Genomic DNA, 24,736 nt, shown 5'->3' with positions numbered 1-24,736 from the left:
TATAGGGGCCCCTTGAAGAAGGCGGATTTATTGGTTTCACAGGCTGAGGCAGAAATTGCACCACATCCGTCTCCAGCTTGATTCGGCTCAGTCACTGAAAGCCCCTTTGGGTGGGTGCAGAACTAAGTCAATGTAGCAGCTGGTTTAGTTCCGTCGGGGCCGTATCTGCTGGGACCTGCCCACCGACCCTTCTTACCCATCTCTCTGCTTGTGCACGAGAAAATATCGACAGATCCCAAATCCTCTGGCCCACGAGCGTTTGGCATGTCGAGTCTCTAGGGTGGACCCGGCCCAGGAATGTTCTGTCATGAGACCCTCATGCCGGCACCTCACCCCGTCCCTGTGCGTACCACACCTCGGACTCCAGTTGTCCATTTAGTGTATTAGCTCGTTGTGCTGAGTGCTTCATGCCAGAGGTTGTCAATTCTCCAGGGCAGGGACGGTCTGAATAGGCTAAAGCAGACCAAGGGGGGTGGGGAGGGGCACAACTGTGATTTGAATTTTACAGTGATGGAACTGAGGCACAGGGGGATTAAGACCCAGATCCTCAAAGACAATTCGGGGCCTAAGTTCCTTTGGTTTCATGTGCACATGTCCCACAGGGACCCGGCTCTGCATGCTTTTGCTTGACAGCGTAGAGGAGACCTCTTGCTGTGCCCAAGTACCCAATTTGGCCAGTCAGCCCTCCTGCCCGGGGTGGCCCCTGCTGCTGATACTGCTTTGTATGTCCCCTCCATACACGCCTTCACTGAGACGCTATGGGACTGGATCCCTCCCAGGATGCACTAGTGCACGCAAACACCCACCACCTACCGTGAGCCTACTTGCTCGGCGGGGCAACTCAGCTTGTTGGTTGCGGTGTGAACCGGTGGCACAATCCCGGTCGTGCTGCAGCGTGGACAGAGCAGGGAGGAATCCTGGCCAGTCCGCGGGAGGCCCGCAGAGGTTAACTAGGCAGCACAGTGGGGCAAGGATATGCCTCCCTTGGGCTTCTTAGCATTGCTGAGCTGGGTGGGGGGGGAGCGAATCTCCAGAGCAGGCCAGGGGCGCCGAGCTCTAGTTTACAGCTGCTCTCAGCCACTTCCTATCTCTTGGGGGGTCTGACGAGAAACATGAATTTCCTGCCCACAGTGAGGAGCAGCAGAAGGGGAGGTGAGAAGAACCTCGCTTGCTGCCTCCCACCCTGCTCTGCCTTGCTGCCTCCCACCTGTGCTGTCTCGGGGACGCCTTCCCCCTGTGCCGAGACATCCCAAGGCGCTGTGGCTGCTGGCCCATCACACAGCTCAGGGGTCTCACCGCAGCAGGGAGCTCAGGCCCCAGCACATGGGACGGAAGACAAGTGTTAGCGCAAGGGACAGGAGGGACTCAGGGCTTAGCAGGGACACACCCCACTGATTCGAAGGCCACAGGGCGAGTAGCCTCCCCACCCCCAGCTCTAACAGAGGGTCAGAGGCCTCCAGGCAGCACTGCTAGGGACAGCGCATTTCTCCCAGGGAGACCCTGAGCTGCCCAGGGCAGCAGACGCCACAGGCTGGTGCAGAGTGAATTCAGGCAGGAGGCTGGGAAACTGGGGAGGGGTCAGAGAAGAGCCACGAGAACGATTAAAGGATCAGGCTTTGTCTACACTGGAGACCCTGCAGAGCCAGCATGGGGGGGCAGTAACCCCCCCATGGAGCCTGGGGACGTCCAAGCTGGGGACACAACACCTGGGAGCGGCCGGGGGTGTGTGATCCTGGACAGGGGGCGGGGCCATAGGGGCATGTCCAGGGCAGTGGGCGGAGCCATGAGGTGTGTCCAGGGCAGGGGTGGGGCACGGGGGCGTGTCCTGGGCAGTGGGCGGGGCCATGGGGTGTGTCCAGGGCAGGGGGGGGCATGGGTGTGTCCTGGGCAGGGGAAGGGGGGAGGGGCGTGTCCTGGGCAGTGGGGGGGGCATGGGGCGTGTCCTGGGCAGTGGACGGGGCCACGGGGCGTGTCCTGGACAGGGGCGGGGCCATGGGATGTGTCCTGGGCAGTGGGCGGGGCCATGGGGTGTGTGCTGGGCAGGGGGCGGGGCCAGGGGGGCCTGTCCCGGGCAGGGGGCGGGGCCACGGAGCTATCCTGGGCAGAGGCGGGGCCATGGGGCGCGTCCTGGGCGGGGCGGGGCCATGGGGCGTGTCCTGGGCAGGGGGTGGGGCCATGGGGTGTGTCCAGGGCAGTGGACGGGGCCATGGGATGCGTCCTGGGCAGGGGGCGGGGCCATGGGGCGTGTCCTGGGCAGTGGGCGTGGCCACGGGGCGTGTCCTGGGCAGGGGGCGTGGCCACGGGGCGTGTCCTGGGCAGGGGGCGGGGACATGGGGCGTGTCCTGGGCAGGGGGCGGGGCCATGGGGCCTGGGCAGTGGGCGTGGCCACGGGGCGTGTCCTGGGCAGGGGGCGGGGCCATGGGGCCTGGGCAGGGGGCGGGGCCATGGGGCGTGTCCTGGGCAGGGGGCGGGGCCATTGGGCGTGTCCGGCGAGGGCCTGGCTACGGCAGGGCCCGGGGTCCCCAGCGGCCCCCTCCCCCGGGCCCCGCCTGCCCAGGGAGCTGGGGCCAAGCCCCGCTCGGAGCCCCGCCCCCACAGGAGCCCCGCCCCTGGCGGCGCGGCCGGTTTCCTGGGAGACGCCAAGCTCCTTCGCTACGTCAGTTCCGCCCGGCCCTTCTGCTTCCGGGTTGTGGCGTTGGCGCCTTTTCCGTCCCGGCAGGCGCTGCCAGGCGCCGGCCGTGACCTCCGACCTCCGTAGCCCTGACCCCTGACCCCGTGCTCCCCTAGCGCTGGCAGCCCGGGGCCGAGGGGCCCGGCAGAGCGGGGGGGTGGCCCTGGTGTTGGCAGGTTCGTCAGCTCCCTAGAAACCTGCGTCTGCGCCCCACGTATGGGGGGGCCACGCCGGGAGCGGGGGTTGGGGAGTGGGGGGGGCACGTGGCACCGCAGGGGCCGGGGAGCGGGGGGGATGGAGCTGGGGGGGGCCATGTGTCACCCCAGGGGCCGGGGAGCAGGGGGGGATGGAGTTGGGGGGGCACGTGTAACCGCAGGGGCCGGGGAGCAGGGGGGATGGAGCTGGGGGGGGCATGTGTCACCCCAGGGGCCGGGGAGCGGGGGGGATGGAGTTGGGGGGCATGTGTCACCCCAGGGGCTGGAGAGCGGGGGGATGGAGTTTGGGGGGGCACGTGTCACCCCAGGGGCCGGGGAGCGGGGGGGATGGAGTTGGGGGGCATGTGTCACCCCAGGGGCCGGGGAGCAGGGGGGATGGAGTTGGGGGGCATGTGTCACCCCAGGGGCCGGGGTGCGGGGGGGGATGGAGTTGGGGGGGCATGTGTCACCCCAAGGGCTGGAGATTGGGGGAGATGGAGTGGGGGGGCACGTGTCACCCCAGGGGCCGGGGAGCAGGGGGGATGGAGCTGGGGGGGGCCATGTGTCACCCCAGGGGCCGGGGAGCAGGGGGGATGGAGCTGGGGGGGGCCATGTGTCACCCCAGGGGCCGGGGAGCAGGGGGGGATGGAGTTGGGGGGGCACGTGTAACCGCAGGGGCCGGGGAGCAGGGGGGATGGAGCTGGGGGGGGGCCATGTGTCACCCCAGGGGCTGGAGAGTGGGGGGGTGGAGTTGGGGGGGCACATGTCACCCCAGGGGCCGGGGAGCAGGGGGGATGGAGCTGGGGGGGCATGTGTCACGCCAGGGGCTGAGGAGCAGGGGGGATGGAGTTGGGGGGGCATGTGCCACCCCAAGGGCTGGAGATCGGGGGAGATGGAGTTGGGGGGGCATGTGTCACCCCAGGGGCCGGGGAGCAGGGGGGATGGAGCTGGGGGGGGCCATGTGTCACCCCAGGGGCCAGGGAGCAGGGGGGATGGAGTTTGGGGGGCACGTGTCACCCCAGGGAGCGGGGGGGATGGAGTTGGGGGGGCACGTGTCACCGCAGGGGCCGGGGAGCAGGGGGGATGGAGGTGGGGGGGGCCATGTGTCACCCCAGGGGCTGGAGAGCGGGGGGGTAGAGTTGGGGGGGCACATGTCACCCCAGGGGCCGGGGAGCAGGGGGGATGGAGCTGGGGGGGGGGGCATGTGTCACCCCAGGGGCCGGGGAGCAGGGGGGATGGAGCTGGGGGGGGCCATGTGTCACCCCAGGGGCCGGGGAGCAGGGGGGATGGAGCTGGGGGGGGCATGTGTCACCCCAGGGGCTGGAGAGTGGGGGAGATGGAGTTTGGGGGGCATGTGTCACTGCAGGGGCTGGGGAGCAGGGGGGATGGAGCTGGGGGGGGGCCATATGTCACCCCAGGGGCTGGAGAGCGGGGGGGATGGAGTTGGGGGGGCACGTCACCCCAGGGGCCAGGGAGCAGGGGGGATGGTGCGGGGGCATGTGTCACCCCAGGGGCTGGGTTGTGAGGGGGATGGAGTTTGTGGAGGGGCATGTGTCACCCCAAGGGTTGGGGAGCAGTGGATGGTGGAGTTGCGGTGAGTATGCATCACCCCAGAAAGTGGGGGATGGTGGAGTTGGGGGGGTGCACATGTCACTCCAGGTTTGAAGAATGGGGGGTGTCAGGAGGATGCACGTCACTCCAGCGGTTGGGAGGCAGGGGATGGTGGAGTCGGGCGGTGGTGGGGGGTTGTATGTGTCATCCTAGGAGCTGTGGAGTGGGTTTTAGGGATCAGGGGCAGGGAGTGAGTGAGTGAACTGTTCATAACAGGAGCTTGTCATCTTCCTAGGTGGAGAGTCGTTGGCTCCACCGGGAGCCCCTCGATTGCCAGCCATGTTCTCTGAGCAGGCAGCTCACACGGCCCAGGGCCTGCTGGCGCCACCATCAGCGGAGGCCTCCACGTTTGCCAGAGTGCCCGTCTCCACGTACACGAACTGCTCCCAGCACTTCAGGCTGGGGGAGCGCAGCTTTAATCGCCAGTATGCCCACATCTACGCCACTCGCCTCATTCAGATGAGACCCCTGTTGCTGGAGAGAGCCCGGCAGAAATGGGGTGAGTTCATTTCCACAAACCACTTTTGTGTGGTTAACGAGGTGACGGTAACATCCTAGGAGAGGAGAAAATTCCCAGGATGGTGTCTAGCTGCCTGTCCTTAGCATATGTGCAACATGCCTCAGGTGGCACGTGGCCAGGATTCATCACTGAATTTGGTCTGCTGGTTGGATTATTAGCTTTCCCGGCTTGGGCTGAGTACTGATGGGGAGTGTGATGTGAATGTTGATCCATGCCCCTCACTGCCTGCCCTGAAACCTGCCTTTGGACAACAGCTGAAACCGACTGAGGGTGAATCCCAGTGTCATACCTCGCTTGCCAGGCGGTGGGGGAAATTGTTGTTTGGTGCGAAGCCCGTGTGCTGTCTTTCTGTTTTTTGAAAGATACAGAGAGCCGTTTCTAAGCAAAACAAAATTCCAAGCAACTGAACCATGGAAGTTTTGGCATGTCCTAGAGAACGCTTTGTCTGCCCTGAATTCCAGCCCTGCTCCTGTTAGGTTAGGGACTGACTCCAAAGGCTTAGAGTGTCTAGCACATCAGCTCGGTGGGAAAACATCTACCATTGCCAAGCAGTGACTCTGGACTGGAAAAGCTTTTTCTGGGCTCACTGAAAAGGAGGCGCGTGTTCCTGAAACAAAAGTTACATTCAGGTAGCGTTAAGAGTCTGAGATGGGCACTTGGAAATTGCTGAGATGGGCAGCCAGGAAAGATTGTTATGGAGTATGTCTCCAGCAGAGTGCGGGGCGTGTGAGCAAGAGAGGTCCTGCAGGTTTAAGTGGTTAATTTCCTTTCTCCTATGGGCTGCATTGCTGTTTACTGATGGAATTATTGTACCTGAATTAGTTTCTTTTCGAACATGTAACTGCTCTAGAGTGTTATAGTTCAGCCTCAAAGTGATATGCAATAGCATAACTGGCAGATACCCTCCTTACTGCACTGAATGATGCAAGTGCCTGCAGATGCCAGAACTCACTGGCTATAGATAAATAACTGGCCCCTTTTTGGAAGATGCTGGCCAATGTGTGACTCCCACATAACTCGGAAAACATGATAAATGGTTGTTATAGAATTTCATGCCGTCTGGAGAGGTCAGCTTCTTGGATTGCTTTTGAATTCCTTCTGTAGGGGGTTTTAAATCTTTTTTATGAGTCCTGTGCTGTGCTGCCGTACAAGCCCCCTCCCAGAGCTGTGCCTACCTTTGAGAGTGTTGCACTGTTGCCCGCTCTCCCAATGTTGTTATTGTGCGCCTTGCGGTATTTAGTGTTTTCCTTAAAGCCCCAGCTCCTGGAGGCAGGTGATTATGTGAGGATCTCAGCTTTCATTTAAAAAAAAAAAAAAAGTGGTTGCAGAGAAAAGCTTGAAACATGACTGCTAAAAGCTGCAGACAAAGGGTCAAGAAAACTGCCCAGGTTAATTGTTTTTTAAAAAGTCTCAACATGGCGCAGCAGTGACCCTGGCTGTTCGACAGCGATGGTAGCGGAGTGCATTCTCCAGTAGGTCTAACCCTGCTATCAAGGCGTTGGACTGTCAGCCCAACGAGGGGGTTGCTTCCGCTGTGGAGGGGAGTATAATCCCTCTTTCTGAGGCTGTAAGCTAGCTAAATTGAGGAGGTAAACATGCCACTGACAGCCCAGCCAGCAGGTGGCTGAAAACAATGGCCAAAACAACATGGAAAACCAAGTCTCCGTTCTCTGTGCATTCCTGAATCCTTAAAGAACTGAACGCGAAAAGTAGTCAAGTCGGATTAAAAATGAACCAGTCGAAAACGAAATACGTGAGATCAGAGGTACTGCCAAGAACGCAAATAACTCTTGGAGGAGAGCAGATCCAAGAAGTTGATAAATACACTTATTTGGGCCAGGAAGTCAACATGCGACCCAATCAGAAAGGCAAACTGTTGCACAGAAAAAAAGCTGGATGGTGCACGTTCAATGACATCAAACACATCCTCCAAGGAAAGATCAGCAAAACAACTTGTGCGAATCTTTTTAACTTGACCGTGCTTCCAGTGATGTTATATGGCAGCGAAACATGGTCGCTGACAAAGATTGAAGACATCAACTGTTACACAGAGGGCAATGGAACGAACATTTTTGGGCATTTCGCTCCGCGATCACATCCCCAACGAAATAATTAGGCAGCAGTCTGGAGTGCGAGATGTTGCTGTTGAAAGCAAGCTCAGCAAAATGCGGTGGGCAGGACATGTGGCCCAACTCAGTGATAACAGGTGGACCGCAGCTATATCCGAGTGGTATCCGCGAGAACAGAAACGGTCACGCGGTCGGCCTCCAAAGAGGTGGGATGATCTCCTAACAAGGAGATATGGACAAGCATGGCGAAGGATGGCCAGAAGCGAGAGGCGATTGGAAGACGTGTTGTGATCGGCTCAGTCTCAGCTGATGAAGGACTGACAGTCTACGCATGATTTTGAGGTGGGAGGGCTGTTTTTTTTGTTTGCTGGTTCATTTTGATTTTTGCTGTCTTGGGAATGGCAAAGCTGTATTATTTGCTTCTTGGTCGTTTAAATCCTTAACTAACCCAAGGCATCTGGCTTGTGATACTGGTAGACGGGGGAGACGATGTTTGCTAGATTTTAAAGGTCACATTCAGAAGACAAAGGAATAGCTGGGGAATTCATACAAAGTGCTTCAGTGTCTTGTACCGGTGTTGAAATTGCTGGCTCTGGGGTATGATGATGGAGTGGAGTGTTTTATTGCTAGGTTGCTGATGGTCTGAGTCCAGCCCAGGCAGGAGCTGTTTCTATCTGGTAGCTTTTCATTGACCTGAGTTAAGTGAATTGATTATCTCAGGATGCTCACTTGTGGGCAAGTGTCTCTACCAGAGCCCCCCACAGTGATCACTCATGGAGGCCCCTGGTTGGCAGACTTGGCAGAGAGGTCGAGGGTTGAGGATGAAGTCTCCTGTTATCCCCAGTGGCCTGTGATGGGACACTAGATGGGGAGGGCTCTGAGTTACTACAGAAAATTCTTCCCCAGGTGTCTGGCTGGTGGGTCTTGCCCACATGCTCAGGGTCGAACTGGTCGCCAGATTTGGGGTTGGGAAGGAATTTTCCCCCAGGTCAGATTGTCAGAGACTGGTGGGGAGTTGACTTCCTCTGCAGCATGCGGTACAGGTCACTTGCAGGTTTAAACTAGTGGAAATGGTGGATTCTCTGTAACTTGAAATCATGATTTGAGGATGTCAGTAACTCAGCCAGAGGTTAGGGGGGCTTTTTCAAGAGTAGGTGAGTGAGGTTCTGTGGCCTGCGATGTCAGACTAGATGATCATGATGGTCCTTTCTGACATTAAAGTCTATGAATCTATGGACCTCGGTGAAGTGGTGGGTCCCTCTAGGTGTGCTGGTCAGGGCCAGTTTGGGGCGGGAAGCCTCTCCTGGGCTGCCTGTCCAGCCCCTGGCACTAGCATTGCATTCAAACTCTCACATAAACAGCAGAAGTGGCATCCCCATGGTCTAGCCTGATGTCCCAGCAAAGTGCAAACTAACACTGGGGAGCAGTGTCCTTCCACCCCTGTTAGTTACAATTCCTGCTGGCCCTAAGGCTGTGGCTAGGCTGCCCCAAGTCCCTCCCATACAAGAACAGCTGTCCTGGCATAAGCACCTGTACGCCAGTGTAACTGCATCCATGTACCAGTGTAGCTAACCCCGGGAGAGTGAAAGTGCTGCCATGTTGGTGTGTAGGCAGGATTCGAGAGAGACTAACAAAAGCAAAGCAAAGCTGCAGGCAGTCTCTCAAAACCACTTCCCCTCTCAACTAATCAGTTTCCACTGGGTTGATGTGTCCAGGCTCATAAGTGTTCTCATTTTGCAGTTGTCTGAACCTTCCTGTGACAGGCCCAGCCTTCATTCTAATGTGAAATGGGCTGAGAGAACCTTCCTAGAAGGAAAAGGACAAAGGCAGCCTCCTCCCCAGGCTTTCTTCACTCATCAGGCACAACCTCCTTCTCCCTACACACACGCACCCTTTGGTGGGTTCCTTTTGAAAACAAAAGGGTTAATGCCAAGAGTGGGGGAATTCCTGTGGGAGGCAAGGGAGGCAGCAGCAGCCAGCCAGGATTAATATCCAGTAGCACCTAGGCCAGTCTTAGACCACGTGCATGGCACTGAATAAACACAGTCTAAGACCAGATACAGCAGGTGATACAGTCAGACTGGGGAGTACAAGAAAACATGGAGACAATCCAGTATAGAAGTAGATTTAGGGGTTTCTCTCCCAGGGTTCCTCTACACTTGGGAATGTACTGAAGTAGCTAATCAGGAATAATTATTCTGGAATGACTCCCCATGTGGGCCCACTTATTCCAGAATGCGAGTGTCTTCCTTCAGTTTAGCTTCCAGAATGGATTCTGTTTTGGAAGGGGGTGAAGTTAAATGGGGGAAAAGGCTCTTGTGTTCTGGATTTTGTGCCCCCACCCCCCACATGGGGAGTTATTCTGGAATAACTCTTTTGTGTAAACAAGCCCATCCTTCATCTCCATATTAGCCAACCTCAGCCTCAATCAGCTCATGAAGCCCTGACAGCTCCCAGCCTGAGAGTCTGGGTGCAGCTAGACTAATGTTTAGCTAGACTAATGTTTCTCTAGTGCCTTGGGTCTGAGACTCTCGCAGTGTGTTGCAAACATGCTCCCCTACAGATGTCCTTGAACCCTTCCCTGACTTCCTTGGGGAAGAACAGAAGCCCAATGCCAAGGGAAATGACCCAGAATCAGCCTCAGAGTCTAGATTAGCTGAGCCTCTAGTGGAATTTATTTCAACATTTGTCTTGGAGCCTGAGGAATTGCTTCTTCTTCTTTTTTTTTTTTTAACTATCCTGTTTAGGCTGCGCAGGAACGAATGGAATTTAAGTGCAGTCAATAGAGCTGAGCCCTGCTCTCGGGGAACAGCCAGAACTGTTGTGGCTGATCAGAGCTCTGCAGCCCAGGGAGGGCAAGGCCCCACGGGAAGGACTGACCATCCTTGTCCTGCTTCCTGAAATGGTCTTGTAAATCTCTGGCTTGAACGCTTTGCACGAGATTGTGTGTGTGTGTGTGTGTGTTTGTGTGCGCGATGGTGTGAACTCAGGTAATATCACTGAGGATCTCTAGAGCTGCCATGCTGAGCCCTGAGCGGTGTGGGAGGAGGAGAGCCAGAGCTCAGCAGCGGTGCAAAACCCAGACCGGGGAACTTTGAATGGGAGCATTAAGGTGGCCGTCGGAAGATGTGTTGTAGCCCAGCCAGGAGTTCTGGGCTAGATGGAGGAATCGCTAGGTGAGGTTCTCTGGTCTGGGCAATGCAGGAGGCCAGTCTAGATGATCGGAATGGTCTCTTCTGGCCTTGAAACCTATGAATGTGTCCTGATTGATGAGAGTTCTCCCTTTCCCCGGTGGGCCAGGGGGTGCTGGGTTTCCAGGCCGACTGTGGTGTCGATCTACCAGGTGAAGCAGAGTTCTGGTTACTTGCACTGAAATAAGAAAACAAAGGTCATTTGGGGGGCTAGTGAGGCCAGTGGCCCTCTAGCTATGATTCCTGACCTTCCCAGTGTCACCTCTGCTGGTCAAACAGCCCAGTATGTCGGTGAGCCAAGTGGAAAGAGAGCAGGCAGTCTGATTTGTGAGCCCCTGGGATGGGCTCGGCTCTCAATGTAAATAACACTTGGAAGGGAAATGTTAGGCGGGGAATCAGTTCCTCCTTTACTTACCTGCTGAGAGCACAATCCAGATGTCAGTGGCATCGGCGGTACCGACAGCCGCGTCTCCCTGGATGGCTGTGGTTAGTGATCTCGTTGAGCGTTGTGAGGGAAGTGGAGAGTCCTGAACTCAGGTCTTGTGTTACGAATTATACCTATGCTAACTTTTCCTTAACACTTGGCTGTCAAGTGGAAGGGGACCAGAATTCCCAGGGTCTTGTGTTGAATCCCCAGACTGAAGTCATAAGAACGGCTGTACTGGGTCAGACCAAAGGTCCATCTAGCCCAGTATCCTGTCTTCCGACAGCGGCTAGTGCCAGGTGCTTCAGAGGGAATGAACAGAACAGGGCAATTTATCGAGTGATCTGACCCCTGTCTTCCAGTCCCAGCTTCTGGCAGTCAGAGGTTTAGGGACACTGGGAGCCTGGGGTTGCCTCCCTGACCATCTTGGCTAATACCCATTGGTGGATCTGTCCTCCAGGAACGTGTCTAATTCTCTTCTAAACCCAGTTATACTTTTGGCCTTCACAACATCCCCCAGCCATGAGCTCCACAGGTTGCCTGTGTGTTGTGTGAAGCAGTACTTCCTTCTCTCTGGCCAGCGGCCCGTCTCGCGGGATGGTCACCAATCCCGACCGCTCACCTTTAATAACGGGCATGTGCCACTGCTGGCCGAATCCAGCTGCCAGCACCAGGCTCTGTCTTCCCATGAGTGTGGGCTGGAGAATTCAGCGCCCGCTGCTCTGGCATCAGTGCAGTTTCCTTGGTCGCACAAGAGGGCGTCATCCCCCTTTTTGTTTCAGGTTTCGGAGTAGCAGCCATGTTCGTCTGTATTCGCAAAAAGAAAAGGAGGACTTGTGGCACCTTAGAGACTAACCAGTTTATTTGAGCGTGAGCTTTCGTGAGCTACAGCTCACTTCATCGGACGTTTCAGCGCAGAGCCAGAGAATTCGTATGTTAAAGGCCAGGACCCACTGTGATCATCTAGTCTGGCCTCCCCCCAAGGCAGGAGTATATCCCCTGGTGATTCCAGCACCCAGCCCAGGAACTGGAGGTCCAGCTAGAGCGTATTATTGGAGGGATTTAATGACTCCAAGGGCTGAGTATTCCCACAGCCCAAGGGACGGCATTCCAGTGGGTAATCGCCGTCCCCTGAAAACACGCAGCAGTGTAGGGTTTGATTGCACCCACAGCTGGGAGCACATGGCTCGGCCTTGGGAGCTCTGTTTCCTGTTGTGCATTAGGAGAACAGGCTCCTTCTGCCCCTTGCCCCAAGGGGCACAGATTGGAGGTGACCTCAGGGTAACTGCCGCAGATAGAAAGGACCTCCTGGGACATCCCAGCTCCCGAGGGCCCCGTGGAAGCCTTAGCTGAGACACAACCTTAACCTTGCTGGTTTCTCAGAACTAGAGATGTGGGTTCTGTGTCACGGGGGCTGGGCGTCCTGCCTGTTGGACTGACATCCTGGAGTGAGCCGCAGGGACCCATGAGCTTGGGCTCTGTCTCACCAGATGATGTGTTGATCCTCTTGGTGATGGCGCAGAGGCACGAGCCGAAGCCAAGACAGCGACTCTGGGCACTGGCGGAGGGGTTCCTTTCCCAGACACAGAAGAGACCGTTCTTGCTCCCTCAAATCCACTATCCCATGCAGGTTTGCTGTCTACAGTGCATTTAGGTGCTTGGCTGGTCTAGGCCTCTGTGGCAGCTTCCCTGGGGGGTCTTGCCCCATAGAACAGAGCTTGCCCTTAGAATCCTGGCACTCGCCAGTTACCAATCCTACCCTCTTTCTCCCGGTCCCATGCCCTTTCACATGCCCACCCCCATTTTTCTCCCTTGGAGTTTATGCCCTTCAGATGTTTCTCGACCGTCCCTTTAGGTGTCCCATAGCCGTGTTGTGTGACTCCCCTCCAGGGTGGCTGTGAGTCCAGCCTGTCCCTCAGGTAGTCGAATGTCCAGAGAGGCTGAGTTGTGCTTTTCTCTGCAGGCAGCAGCATAGCCGTGAAGAAGCTGTGTGAGCTGCAGACCGCAGAGAAGTGCTGCATAGTGGGAACCCTCTTCAAGTCCATGCAGCTGCAGCCCTCTATCCTCCGGGAGATCAGCGAGGAGGTAATGACGGTGGGAGGGGCTCAGAGCCTCGCTGATGCTCGACATAGTCAAGCGAATCATGTCTCGAAGCATGAGCAGTCAGGCTGGGTGACCCCTTTCATCTTCTGCCTGCTCTCAATGCAGGGGCCCACCCTGGGGCAGACCACAATGAACTCTGAGCTGTCCTTGACAGGAATGTGTCCTATTTTCACTCTTAAAAATCCCCTTTTTCTCTCTGAATGCTTAGTCCCTGCTTTGTCACCCCAGCAGCCTCCATCACACTGGCTGAATTCCTCTCTGTGCTCCGAGTCTGGGGGGTGTGAAGGCACTTTGTGGTGCGTCCTGTCCCGGAGAGTCAGTTTCCCCAGCTGTACATTTGGCTTGAGGAGGAGAGAGACCCATTCAAACAGGCACGTGCGGCTGTCCAAGCACAAACCCTGCTGGAGGGATGTGGGCAGGGAAAGCTCCTGGAACTGCTTACACCTCTGTTTTTTTAAATGACGCCATCCCTTTGCAAAAGCTTCCTAGCATTGCTGTGACTACAGGGGTTGCTGCATCTCTGCCCCCTTAGTAGTGTCTCTCTGTGCGCTGCTCCTTGGGCCTTTACTTCTCCTGCAGTGGAATCTTGCCTTTCTCCCATGCTTGGCCTTGGCCCTGGGCTCCAGCGCCTGGAAACCAACCTGTGACCCAGCGAGTCCGACTGAGTTTGGCACCTGCAGTTTGTCCCTTTGGGAGGCTTGTGGGCAGTTCAAGCAAGCCTCCCTAAATGAAGAGTGTTTTGTTTTGACCATAGGCACAAAGCAGTGCAGAGAAAAGGGTTTTAAAACGACAAAAGATCTGTTTATCCATTTATCTGGCATGAAGTCCTAGGCAAGCCTGTCTGACTCCAGACTGCTGCCCCTGGCTGTCAGCCTGTACCCCTTAACTCTCTGTCAGCTTCTGGGAGCATGCCCTTCTAACTCTGGTTGGGAACGATCTTTGTTCTCCTGTGTTGACAAGCTTGGACTCCACTCCTAACCCATTCCTCCCTTGACAAATTACTCTGACTTGCTCAGCAGTGGGCCGGAGGTAGAAACACCCAAAATGACTAATCCTGGCTGTCCCCTAGGCTGTCCCTCAGCCGCCTGCCTACAAACAGCCTCTTTGGCAAATTAACCCCGTGTATTTATACAGTCAGTCCCCTTGGCAACCATCAGACCGAAATAAAGAGCAGATAGTTTTCGTAAATAAGGCCGAGATTTTGACACAGAAATTTTTAGTAAATTTCACAGCACTGGTGCCAGAAAAAACAGTAAGTCCCGGAAAGGAGGAGGGTGGGTGGAAAGCAAGCCCATCCTGCACTCGCCCAGCTCTGGGCTTTGCAACCTGGCCCCTGGGCTTCCAGCGCTGCTCAGGCTTGGCATGTCCGTCCCTCCGTAGACGGAGATAGAGAGGCAGACGTGCCAAATTCGACTGGCGTTCTGTGGGGCGGCGGGTGGACGCACTGGACCTGGGTGGCACTGAACTCCATGCCCAGAGCAGGGAACCAGGCACGGCCCCAAAGGACGGGATCTGTTGCTGCAAGGCAGGTGTGGGGTGGGCTCGTCACAGACTTGGTTCACATTCACCATGGCTGTGGACACCATGACCACTGTGCCCGAATCGTAGCCTTATTCATAGACAGCCCCAAGCAGCCCCAAATCCCTTACACTCCTGTCCAAATTACTTGGCTTGAGGCTCAGCCACTGCGAAGAGGAAGATCTTTGCTAAGGAATAAAGCTTGCAGCCTTTCTGCCAACTCCAGGCAAACAGAGCTGTGCTCTCCCCCGTGTAATGATTGCAAACACGTATCCCGAGGCTGTCCAGCGGAAGGCTTTCTGGCAGAAGGTACCACCGGGATGAGTAACGTTCTCCTTAGCTAGGTCTCCAAGTTATTGTTTGCATGTCCTCTGCACCAGAAGGAACTGGGAGGAGAAAATGTGTCAATGATCATTTGCACCTGGGTAGCAAAGTCTCTTTTGCCAAGACCCTGGAAAGTTCCTGCAGCTCCAGCAAAGCAGGGACAGGGGGTCGGTACCAAAGCTCTGCCTTCCGAGAAGAGCATGGCTTTAAAAAAACAGGCCACTGCGCTTGAGTTGCTGGGGCCCAGGCTCCGTGTGCGGGAGGCTCCATTCGCTCCTGGACCCCCGGTCAAGCGTCTGCTCCGCTTGATGGCGGGGGAGCCTTTGGGGCCGTTCATGCTATGGTACTAGAACATGCCAGTGGCCTGGCCTGTCTCCACAGCACAACCTGCTGCCGCAGCCTTCCCGCACCAAATACATCCACCAGTCGGACGAGTTGATCCTGGAGGATGAGCTGCAGCGGATCAAGCTGGAGGGAGCTGTCGACATTCAGAAGCTGGTGACAGGTATGGAGCGACGGAGCTGCCGCGGTCCCATGCAGCCAGCCGGGCTGGGGTGCCAATGCACTGGGACCAAGCTGCTCCTGGGCTAGGCTGTCGGCCCTTCCCTCCTCCACAATGGGCATAGACTAGACGGGTGTGTGCCGAGTACTAAACGCCCTGGCAACATCAGCAGAGCTCCCAGTCCGTGGCTGGCAGCCTCCCATTCAGGGGGGTGGGAGGAGTGGAGCGGGGGTGGCTCACTTGGATCCAGGACGGGCTCTTCTCCCTTCCTGGCACCCTGAGTGATGAGAGCAGAGCCCTGGGTGCGGCGCAGCGGGCGCAGCGGGCGCTGTGCGTGGCCCTGGCTTCCTGCGGGCCGGTGCGCAGTCTGGGATGGACCTGCCTAACGTTGTTTCTCCCTCGTGCTGCTGCTCAGGGACCATCCTCGCCATCTACGGCTCGGAGAGGGAGGACGGCAAGTTCGTGGTGGAAGATCACTGCTTTGCCGACCTGCCCCGGCAGCTGCCCCGGAGAGGGCCCAGCACCGACAGGTGAGGCAGCCTCCCTCGAGGCACCCTGCCAGGAGGGTGGACATGGGGCAGTACCAGCCATGGGAGGCGTGTCTGGCCTGACTCCCCTTCCCTGTACTGCAGGGATGGCAGTAGGTACCAGGCCTCTAGGCCAGGGGCTGGTGAAGCAGCTGAGGGTGCCCATTGCCCAGGGCTTTGCAGAGGCTTTTCCATCCCACCCCTCTGCGCCCGGCCTGCTGCGCCTGTTCCCTGTGTCGGGAGGGGAAGGCCCAGGCAGGGGTGGGCAACGTGGCCTGAAGTCCATTGCTGCCCCGTCTCCCAGTGCGCAGTGGCGCTTCCCCCTCCCTGGTCTCAAGGCCAGTGAACGGCTGATGGAGCTGGGGCTCCAGTCCCCTCCCCAGGTGCCCGCTGCTGATGCCAGCCCTGCCATCACCTGCTGCCACATGACGGGACGGTCCCAGACACCCTGCAAGGGTCGGCACCGCCAGCATTCAAACCCTGCAGCCTTCCAGCTGTTAGCCCTTTGCTGGGTCCGCTTGGCCTGAAATTGGCCTTCAGCTCTGCAGCTTTGTCTCCCTTGTGTGCTCTCCCGCTTGGTAACGATGGCCTGACTACCATGGCGAGGCACCGCACGTGCCTTGGTAACCCGCCCACTGCCCATGTGTGTCGGACGGCAGGGCACCCACCTGTTGCTTTGGGCCACAGGTTTGTCTTGCTGGTGTCTGGCCTGGGCCTCGGTGGCGGGAGCGGCGAGAGTTTCCTGGCCATGCAGCTGCTGGTGGACGTGGTGACGGGGCAGCTGGGGGCTGAAGGCGAGCAGGGCTGTGCGGCGCAGATCTCCCGGGTCATTCTGGCGGGCAACCTGCTCAGCCAGAACACGCAGAACAAAGACACCATCAACAAGGTGAGGGCCCCCGGGGCGCCCCGTCGGCCTGCTGGCACCAACTGGCAGCCCCGGCACAGGCCACGGAGACTCGCCCCCCAGTGCATTGGTTGTGTGGGTAAATGGAGGGGTCTCAGTCCGGAGCTTTTCCCCAGTACTGAATGCATTTGCTTGGGGTCTGTCTGCTCAGAGTGATACTTGCATGGGCAGGGGAAGCGGGCGCCAGGCTGGGCACAGGCCGCCATGCTGGATCTCTGGAATGTGCCAAGGTTCTGGGCGAACTAGCAGAGGGACTCGCTGGAGATGCCCCTGTGGGATCTGGGTGCTGGGAGAGGCTGGCAGGGCCATGCCCTTGACTTGGGGCAGAGGAATTAGCTAGGGAGCTGCCTGGGCTGACAAGGGACTCCGAGAGGTGGTGCCACGTGGCCGGCCCCAGGAAGCTGTGCGTGCCAGGCACCGCTAGTCATTGCCAGCTGCCTCTCCCCCCTGTGGTACCAGCGAGCAAACAGCCCCCGAGGGTGGGTTAGAAACAGGCTAGCGAAGGGAGGGGCCACCCATGGGGAGCTGTGCTGGGATCTGCGTGATCTCCTCTGACCGGTAAGGATGTGGGGGGAAGGGGGAACTTCCAGGGGGGTCAGCGCCCGAGAGCCCGGCCCCAGCCGGCAGAGGGCACTGCTGGGTGGAGGAGCCAGTGCTGACAGATGGCCTGCAGCGGGGAGGGGTCTGAACAGCCGTACAGTGGGAGAGTGCTGCCCACCCCCCTTGGGCAGCCAGGGGCTCCTGGGGGACGGAGCATTGCCAGACCGCAGCCACCCTCTGGGCCTGCAGTGGGAATCCTACCAGGGCGAGGGGGAGCTGACACAATGCCTGGCTCCACTTCCTCACCCATGTAGCTGCCGCATGGGCTGGGGCTCCCTCAATTGCAGCTGCCCAGCCTGTCCTGGCACATGCCCACCTGGGGCATGACTGGGAGGACTCCTGCTTCCCACGGGTGGCTCAGCAGGTACCATGCTGGCTGCGGAGGCTGCTCCTCTGACGCTTCTCCCCCTTGTTCTTGCAGGCAAAGTACCTGACCAAGAAGACCCAAGCTGCCAGCGTGGAGGCGGTGAAGATGCTGGACGAGATCCTGCTGCAGCTCAGTGTGAGGGGGCCAGAGCCGGGGAACGCTGCTCCTGGAGGGTGGGGGCAGTCAGCAGGTTTGCGTTGGAGCCCAGCTCTGATTGCCCCCTCTTTGCTTGCAGACCTCAGTGCCAGTGGACGTGATGCCCGGCGAGTTTGACCCCACAAACTACACGCTGCCCCAGCAGCCACTGCATCACTGTATGTTCCCCCTGGCGGGCGCCTACTCCACACTGCAGCTGGTCACCAACCCCTACCAGGCCGACATCGACGGGGTCCGGTAAAGCCCTTTCCTCAGCACCAGGCGGCGGCATGGCAAACACAGGCAGTGCTTTGTGCCCCCGCTGCTGGGCAGGGAAAACCCCGCCCCTCCACCTGCTGGGCAGCACGGGGCAGGAGCTGGCAATGGCTTAGCAAAAGGTCTGGGTGTGGTGGGTAGCGGTGTGGGGCTCTGAGCTGGCACGCTTAGGGCTGGGCGGTGGGGCTGGCGCTGGGAACAACAAGCAGTCCAACTCCCGTTGCTCTCCAGGTTCCTGGGCACGTCTGGCCAGAACATTAACGACATCTTCAAGTACAGCAGCATGGAGGACCATCTGGAGATCCTGGAGTGGACACTGCATGTCGGGCACCTCAGCCCCACGGCCCCAGACACCCTTGGTAAGGGGCTGGGCAGGGACCCCCGCAGTGGGCCTGGGTGGGCAGGAGGCATGTGAGCCGTGATGGCGCTGAGGGGAGTGGGTTTGGAGACGGCGCTCACGCCCAGGCTGGGAAGAGGTGGCCAAGAGCTGCCATGCAGCAGGGCCAGGTGTCCCGGTAGGGCGCTTGTGGGCCTGGACTCTGAGCATCAGGTCCCAGCCCTGCTGGCTCTGAGAACAGCAGCAGAACAAACCCCCGACTCTGGAGGGTGTGGAGGGGTCTGGCCCAGGGGCTCCCCGGGGCAGCATGACATCCTGTTTCTCTGCATCGCCCCTAGAGCTGGGAGTGCCCAGCAGGGATGGGGCTGTGAGTTGGCAAGAGGCACTAGTTGGCATTGGTGGGCAGGTGGCCGTCCTGCCGTTCGGTAGGGTGCTCCTGCGGATGGAGGAGTTCCTGATTTCTAGCTACACCCTCCATCGCCTTCCAGGCTGCTACCCTTTCTACAAGACCGACCCCTTCATCTTCACCGACTGCCCTCACGTCTACTTCTGCGGGAACGCACCACGCTTCCGATCCAAGGAGCTCAAAGGTGAGGGGCCCACAGGCCTGCTGACTGGGCCCTGGGCTTGCCCCTGGAGTGGGCTGCTCCGTGTGCCTCGCCACGACAGTGCTGGGCGGGAAAGGAGGCCCCAGCAGCCGGTTCCTCAGTGTCCTCGGAGATTGTGGGGTCCTGCCGCCCTGGTATTGAGATGGTTACCATGCGTGTCACTGCTGGACGGATGTGCACCAGGGCATGCTGGCAAGACCCAGCCAGCTGTCCCAGCATGCCTCAGCAGGGTCCGCACCCAGGCAGTGCATGCAGGAGGAGGCTGGGCTGGGCACGCGCCAGGAGCCGGGCCGCTGCGCTGGTCACGAACAGCATGAACCACAGGTGGAGGTGACCCCGTGGCTACGCAGTTTCCAGGACGGCTGCTGAGCTTGCACCAGCCCCCGCAGGGTGGGCGAGGGCAAGCTCCTGGCCTAGCAGTAGGGTCCGGGTGCATGAGCGACGCAGCGAGGGGGAAACTTGGCGGCTCCGTGCCAGGGGTTGAGCCGGGAGCCCAGCCCAGGCGACCCCCCGGCGCTGGTATCTAGGTGCGGGAGCGGCTCAGCCCCCCCTCTATTTGCCTCTCAGGGGTGGATGGGCAGCAGGTGCTGCTGGTGACCATTCCCGACTTCAGCGCCACCCAGACGGCCTGCCTCATCAACCTGCGCAACCTGACCTGCCAGCCAGTCAGCTTCTCCGGCTTCAGCGCCGACGAGGACGAGGGCGAGATGGAGATCAGCCACTGAGCCGGGGCGGGGCAGAGCTGCCCGCTGGGGGGCCGGGGGAGGCGCAAATGGACCCCAATAAAAATACCTCCCTCTGCCTGCGGTGTTCTGGTGCTGGGGTGGCCAAGGGGGCATCTCTGAGCGCCCTGCCTCTGCAGACTGCCCAGTTCTGGGGGCCTGTATGCACCCCCCGCTCCAGCTCGCCCTTGAATCTGCAGGGATGGAGGTACCGGCGCGGGCCCTGCTACATCCACCCAAGGGTGCTCCGCTGCTGCCCGCCAGCTCTGGGCTGGCAAGGGGTGGTGGAGTCCCTCCCGGGGAAGCCGTGGCTGGGCCTGGCCTGGCTGAGTGACCAGCCGCCCCTCTCAGTGGGGCCCTGGCTGGTCTACACCCCAGAGCATGGGCACTAGCCCTTTGGCTAAGGGCGAGGGCATGAGCCTGCCACGGTGGGGGGAGCTGGGGCTGCTGCCCGTGCACTGGGGCTGCCGGGGCCTGGCTGTTCCAGCTTCACCACCCTGGGACACAGGCACGAGTCCGGGTCCCTGGCAGGGGGGGTCTGCTGCGCCCCACCACCAGCAGGCCTGGGGCAGGTGAGGTGGCTGCAGCCTCACCGACGGGGCTCTTGCTGCGGGCACACGCGGCTCTCTCCCCGGGGCTCAGCCAAGCCATCCTCCCCCTTCGCCCCAAGCCGCCCCCTGCAAGGCAAGAGAAGACAAAGCTGGCACCTTTACCAACGTAGCTGGATTTATTCGTGTAACAGGAACCGCGTGGAGGAACCCAGCTGCCCGTGGGGCTGTATTGCCCCTGCCTCCTGGGCCCTGCCCTGGAGAGGGCCCCAGCTCCCCCTGCTGGGCGGTGCAGAGGTACAGGGTGGGTCCCACACCAACCCTCCCTGAGCTTGGCCAGCTGCTGGGGCTACCTGGTCTCAAGGGGATCCCGTCGTTTCCTGCCCAGGAGGGTCAAGCATCCCCATGCCCAGCCCCTTGCGGGCAGCTACATATCCCTGGACTCCTAGAAAGCAGCATGGTGAGCCTGGCATGGAAGCAGGAGGCCGGTGGGGGTGAGTGCTGGGGCGACAGCAGGCTGCCCGGAGCCGCGGGTCTCTAGAAGCCGATGACGGTGCCTGCGGCCGCGGAAAGGACAGCTGGCCGCGGGCAGAGAGCTGGCCGCTGGGCGCTAGCATCTGGGTTGGGCCTTAGGCAGCAGCGAGCGGAGCACCTCCTAATCGCCAAAGTTCACGGTGTAGGTCTCCGCCGTGGTCAGGGGCTGCAGGGTCCCTGTGCCCACCTCCCAGGCCCCCGTCTCCGTCTCCATCTCCGTCACCGTCTCCAGCTCGGTATAGGTCTCGGTCTCCCAGGTGGCAGCGGTGGGCGGCGGCTGGCTCCAGGGGGCGAAGGTGGTGCTGCTGAAGGCGAAGGGGAGGGAGGTGGGGGGGGCCGTGGGGGGGGGGCCCGCCGGGGGGGGCGGTGGTGGCGTTCAGCATCCGCCGGCGCATCTGTTGGCGGAGCCGCATCCGCTGACGCATCCGCTGGCGGAGCCGCAGGCGCTCGCGGGGCGTCATGGGCCGCCCGGGCGGGATGCGCCGGATGGGCCGGTTCCCGTTCATGGCCATGATCTCCCGGATGCGCTTCCAGTTGGAGCGCGAGAGGACGAAGTTGCACTGCGTGGCGCCGATGTCGTACAGGACGTTGCAGGTTTTGACGCTGGGGTTGTAGCCCTCGGCCCTGGCCACCACGCGGTACTCGCCCGGGTTCAGGATGCGCCAGTAATCCCCGCCGCTGGCTGCGAGGGCATGAGGGGAGGGGGTGAGCGGAGCGCGTGGGGCAGGGGTTTGCCCAGCACCTCGCAGGGTTGTCAGCGCCCTTCTGGGAAGAGGCTTAGCCTGGACGCCCCCTCTGCTTGCCCCGGGCCCTTTCAGAGGTGTGCCCATGGGTCAGGGCCCCCCTGCCACTGAGAGCTGGGCACCTCCAGCCTTGGCTGCTGGAGGGGGGCTGGCCAGCTCGGGGACACTTACGGCTGCTGCAGGATCCCTGCCGGGTGTGTGCTATGGGGTCAGGGCACAGGCTGGGTGCCCTTCGGCGGAGCGGGAGAACAGCACCATTGCCGGCTGGGCGATGGGGGAGAGGGAACAGCACCCAGCGTGGGGGTGGGGAGGCTGGGTGGCTGGGGGGGAGGGAACAGCACCTGTTGCGGGTGGGGGAGAGGTTGGGGCACCAGGGACCCGCCCCGGGGAGCGGGAGACGTGGCCGTACCTGTTTTCATGTTGTGGTTGATTCCTCCCACGATGATGGTGGCGTTGGCAATGGGGTCCCCCTGCTGGTCCGTCACTACCCCCTTAATGCCCCGATGCACCTGCCGGGGGAAAGGCTGTTAGCCCAGGGCTGCTGCAGGGCCCCCCCCACCCGGCCCCCCCGCTTCGGTCCCCCCCGGCCCACCTGCTCCATGAAGGTGAGCAGCGACTCCTTGTTGTTCTCCCACTCCTGCTGCAGCTCGCCGGCGTGGGGGAACTTGTCGCAGCCCAGGAACACGGAGAGCTCCAGGCAGTTGGTGTGCAGGTAGCTGAAGTCGTTCATGCCTGGCCCGGCAGAGAAAGGGGGACGGGCTGTCAGCACTGGCCGGGGAAGCGCTGGAGCCCTCCTGTGCCGCGTGTGGGGGGGATCGTTCCCCTCCTGAGGGGCCGGCAGGGGCCCTGGGGCGGGCAGCATGGCCGCAGTGATGCCAGCCTCTGGGGCGTGCCCCCTTGAGCCGAGGGAGCGCCTGGCCTGGGTGGGAACGGCGCTGAGAAAGACCAGCTCAGCGATCCCCGCCTGCCAGCACTGCCCGGGGTGGGGGCTGGACCCCCAGGGAGTTCCGGGGGTGGGGGCATTGCGGACAAAGCTCTGGAGGGGGTGAGGCTAGAGTGGCCTGTGGGGCACCCAGCTGAGGGGCCAGCACAATGGAGGCTGGGGGGGTGTGCCCCTTCCCAAAGGGAGCCCTGTCTGTCCTAGTTCACCCCCGCCCCGGCACCTCTGCCAGGCAGGTGTCTGCTGCGGCATTACCCCCTCACCCACACCCCCCCACTCACTCCCGACTCGGGGGTGCCACTTGGCGCCGCTGACGATGCCCATGCCGTTGGTCATGTCCTGGGTGTGGCAGCCCCCGCGGAAGGTCTCGGTCATGCTGAGGTGAGCCGAGGCGTAGGAGATGGCCAGCCAGCGGAAGATGGCGTGGTCGGGGGTCTCCTGTGCCTCCAGGTTCTCGTCCTCGTAGTCGTCCGGCGTGCGTGCCACCGCCCCCTCTCCCTCGGGGGGCGGCCGCGCCATGTCGTAGGGGTACGACACCAGCTTCTCCCCACCGTGGAAGTTGGCTCCCAGGACAAAGGGGGTCTTCTCCATCCAGGTGAGGATGGCACGCACCTCCACGGCCACCTGTGGGGGGGGGCACAGAGCCAGGGCAGGTGGGCACCTCCTGCCCCCAGGCACAGCCACGCCTGCCTGCTCCCCGTGGCTAATCCCCACCCCATGAGGCAGCCGGGCATTGGCTGGCACCCTGCCCACTAGTTTCCCCGTAAATGCCATCACGGCGCTCCCTGCCAGCGCCTTCCCCCCTAGCCCTGCGGGCAGGGTTCCCAGCCGCCACGGCACTCACGTGGGCATCCTCGGCCAGGTAGTGCTCGGGGATGGGGATGTGGTGGTTGGGGACCCGGTGCGGGACCCACTTCCGCTCCTCGGCCGCCCACAGCACGCTGGCCAGGTCCGGGAAGTTCTCGAAGATGTCGTAGCCTTCCTCGTTCCAGTGGCCCAGTGCCCAGTTGCCCAGCTCCGAGCCCTGCGGGGAGGGGCACGATCCACTCAGTAGCACGCCCCCCCGGCAGCTGGCACCAGCCCCACCCCCCCCACACACACTGCCATGCCCCAAGGGCTGAGCGCGGCTTCCCCTGCCCCATTCCCTCACAGCATCAGCAGGACCCTCCCCCCGCTTTCTGCCCCCAATGCCCAGCCCCCAGCAGGGTCCGCCCCCATGCCCAGCACCCAGCCACCCCACTGCATCGCCCCAAGGCACACCGCCAGGCTGAGGTCCCTGCTAACTGGGTCATGCCACGGGGGGGTCTCTCACCGCCTGGCTGGCGATCTCGTAGCCGTCGGGGTTGAGGGAGGGCACGAGGTGGATGCGGGTCTCGGTCACCAGGCTGCGCACACGCGGGTTCCCGTCCTGGTACTCCTTGCACAGGAACTGCATCAGCAGCAAGAGCAGCTCGCGGCCTAGCACCTCGTTGCCGTGCAGCCCGGCCGTGTAGCGGAACTCGGGCTCCCCTGCGGGGAGAGGGCGCGGGGTCAGGGCGATGCCCGCCAGCCCTGGGTGCCGGCAGAGCCGGGCCCAGCGCACCAGGTCCAGGGGAGCCGCAGGCCGGACAGACGCCGCGTCCCTCCGCCCTGCGCAGGGAGAGACGCCCTCCGATCCCTGGGGGGGGGCACGCTGGGGGCTGGCAGGGCAAGACGCCCAGGAGCCCGGTGCCACCAACTCCTGGCCCCTCGCTGGCCTGGTGCTTTGCCGCATGGAAATCCCCAGGCTGGCGGTGGCTAACGTAGGAGGGGGTCCGCCTGCCCCGTTGCCCATGCCCCGGCGGGCCAACCCCAGCCCAGGCCCCGCCTCACCCCGCTCATGCTCCCCCGGCTTGTCCGAGATCTCCATGGCGTAGATCTTCAGGCCGCGGGAACTCTTGCCGATGTTGTAGATGCGCGTGATGCTGGGGCACTCTTCGTTCACCACCTTCATGAGCTGCAGGGAGCAGGGAGGCATTAGAGGGGCCAGGCCTGCCCGCCCTGGGTGGCTCCAGGGAGGGGACGGAGAGGCCCTTGGTGGGGAGTCCATGCTGCCAACAAGGCAAGGGGGCGCAGGGCGGGGCTGAATTGCCCTCCCATGGGGGGAATAAAGGCCGGGGAGCCGCTGCTGTTGGGACGCACAGCGGGGCCGGCAGCGGGCGCCCCAAGAGGCTCGTGGAATCAGCTGACGTCACCCAGGCTGGCGCCAGGCAGCTCTGGCCCCCGGCTGCTGGCTGTGAGCAGAGCTGGGGCGGGAGAGGAGCCAGGGTCGATCCTCGCTGTCAGCCGAACGCCGCGGGGGGCCAGTCCCTGGCAATGACTCTGCCGGGAGGGGCCGAGATGCCGGGGA

At 61.0% G+C, this 24,736-nt stretch overlaps 2 protein-coding genes and 1 long non-coding RNA gene across 3 annotated transcripts in view; 1 reads left to right on the top strand and 2 right to left on the bottom strand.

Annotated features, from left to right (window-relative positions):
- The first annotated feature begins 2,661 nt into the window (after positions 1–2,661).
- POLD2 (DNA polymerase delta 2, accessory subunit) lies at positions 2,662–19,682 on the top strand. Its single transcript, XM_073325476.1, has 11 exons — positions 2,662–2,847; positions 4,712–4,975; positions 12,644–12,765; positions 15,007–15,130; positions 15,543–15,657; positions 16,342–16,540; positions 17,580–17,660; positions 17,761–17,918; positions 18,168–18,295; positions 18,762–18,863; positions 19,449–19,682. The coding sequence occupies exons 2-11, from the start codon at positions 4,756–4,758 to the stop codon at positions 19,604–19,606; spliced, it is 1,407 nt and encodes a 468-aa protein (XP_073181577.1). The 5' UTR covers positions 2,662–2,847; positions 4,712–4,755; the 3' UTR covers positions 19,607–19,682.
- Positions 9,377–16,757, bottom strand: LOC140903725 (uncharacterized). Its single transcript, XR_012156333.1, has 3 exons — positions 16,323–16,757; positions 11,303–11,487; positions 9,377–10,434 (listed from the first exon to the last, which is right to left on the bottom strand). It is a non-coding gene; the product is annotated as an uncharacterized lncRNA (long non-coding RNA).
- A 629-nt stretch (positions 19,683–20,311) lies between the features above and the next one.
- The window catches only part of AEBP1 (AE binding protein 1), a 40,913-nt gene continuing 36,488 nt past the window's right edge, over positions 20,312–24,736 (bottom strand). Inside the window, 9 exon segments of the mRNA XM_073325475.1 lie at positions 20,312–20,992; positions 20,995–21,045; positions 21,048–21,367; positions 21,838–21,937; positions 22,021–22,160; positions 22,650–22,992; positions 23,213–23,392; positions 23,681–23,877; positions 24,220–24,343. Coding sequence (XP_073181576.1) covers positions 20,807–20,992; positions 20,995–21,045; positions 21,048–21,367; positions 21,838–21,937; positions 22,021–22,160; positions 22,650–22,992; positions 23,213–23,392; positions 23,681–23,877; positions 24,220–24,343 — 1,641 coding nt within the window. The 3' untranslated portion in view covers positions 20,312–20,806.

Source organism: Lepidochelys kempii, chromosome 26 (assembly GCF_965140265.1).
Source record: "Lepidochelys kempii isolate rLepKem1 chromosome 26, rLepKem1.hap2, whole genome shotgun sequence".
NCBI lineage: Eukaryota > Metazoa > Chordata > Testudines > Cheloniidae > Lepidochelys > Lepidochelys kempii.
Note: the sequence above shows the minus strand (reverse complement) of the source record. Positions and strands in the feature narration are given on the sequence as shown.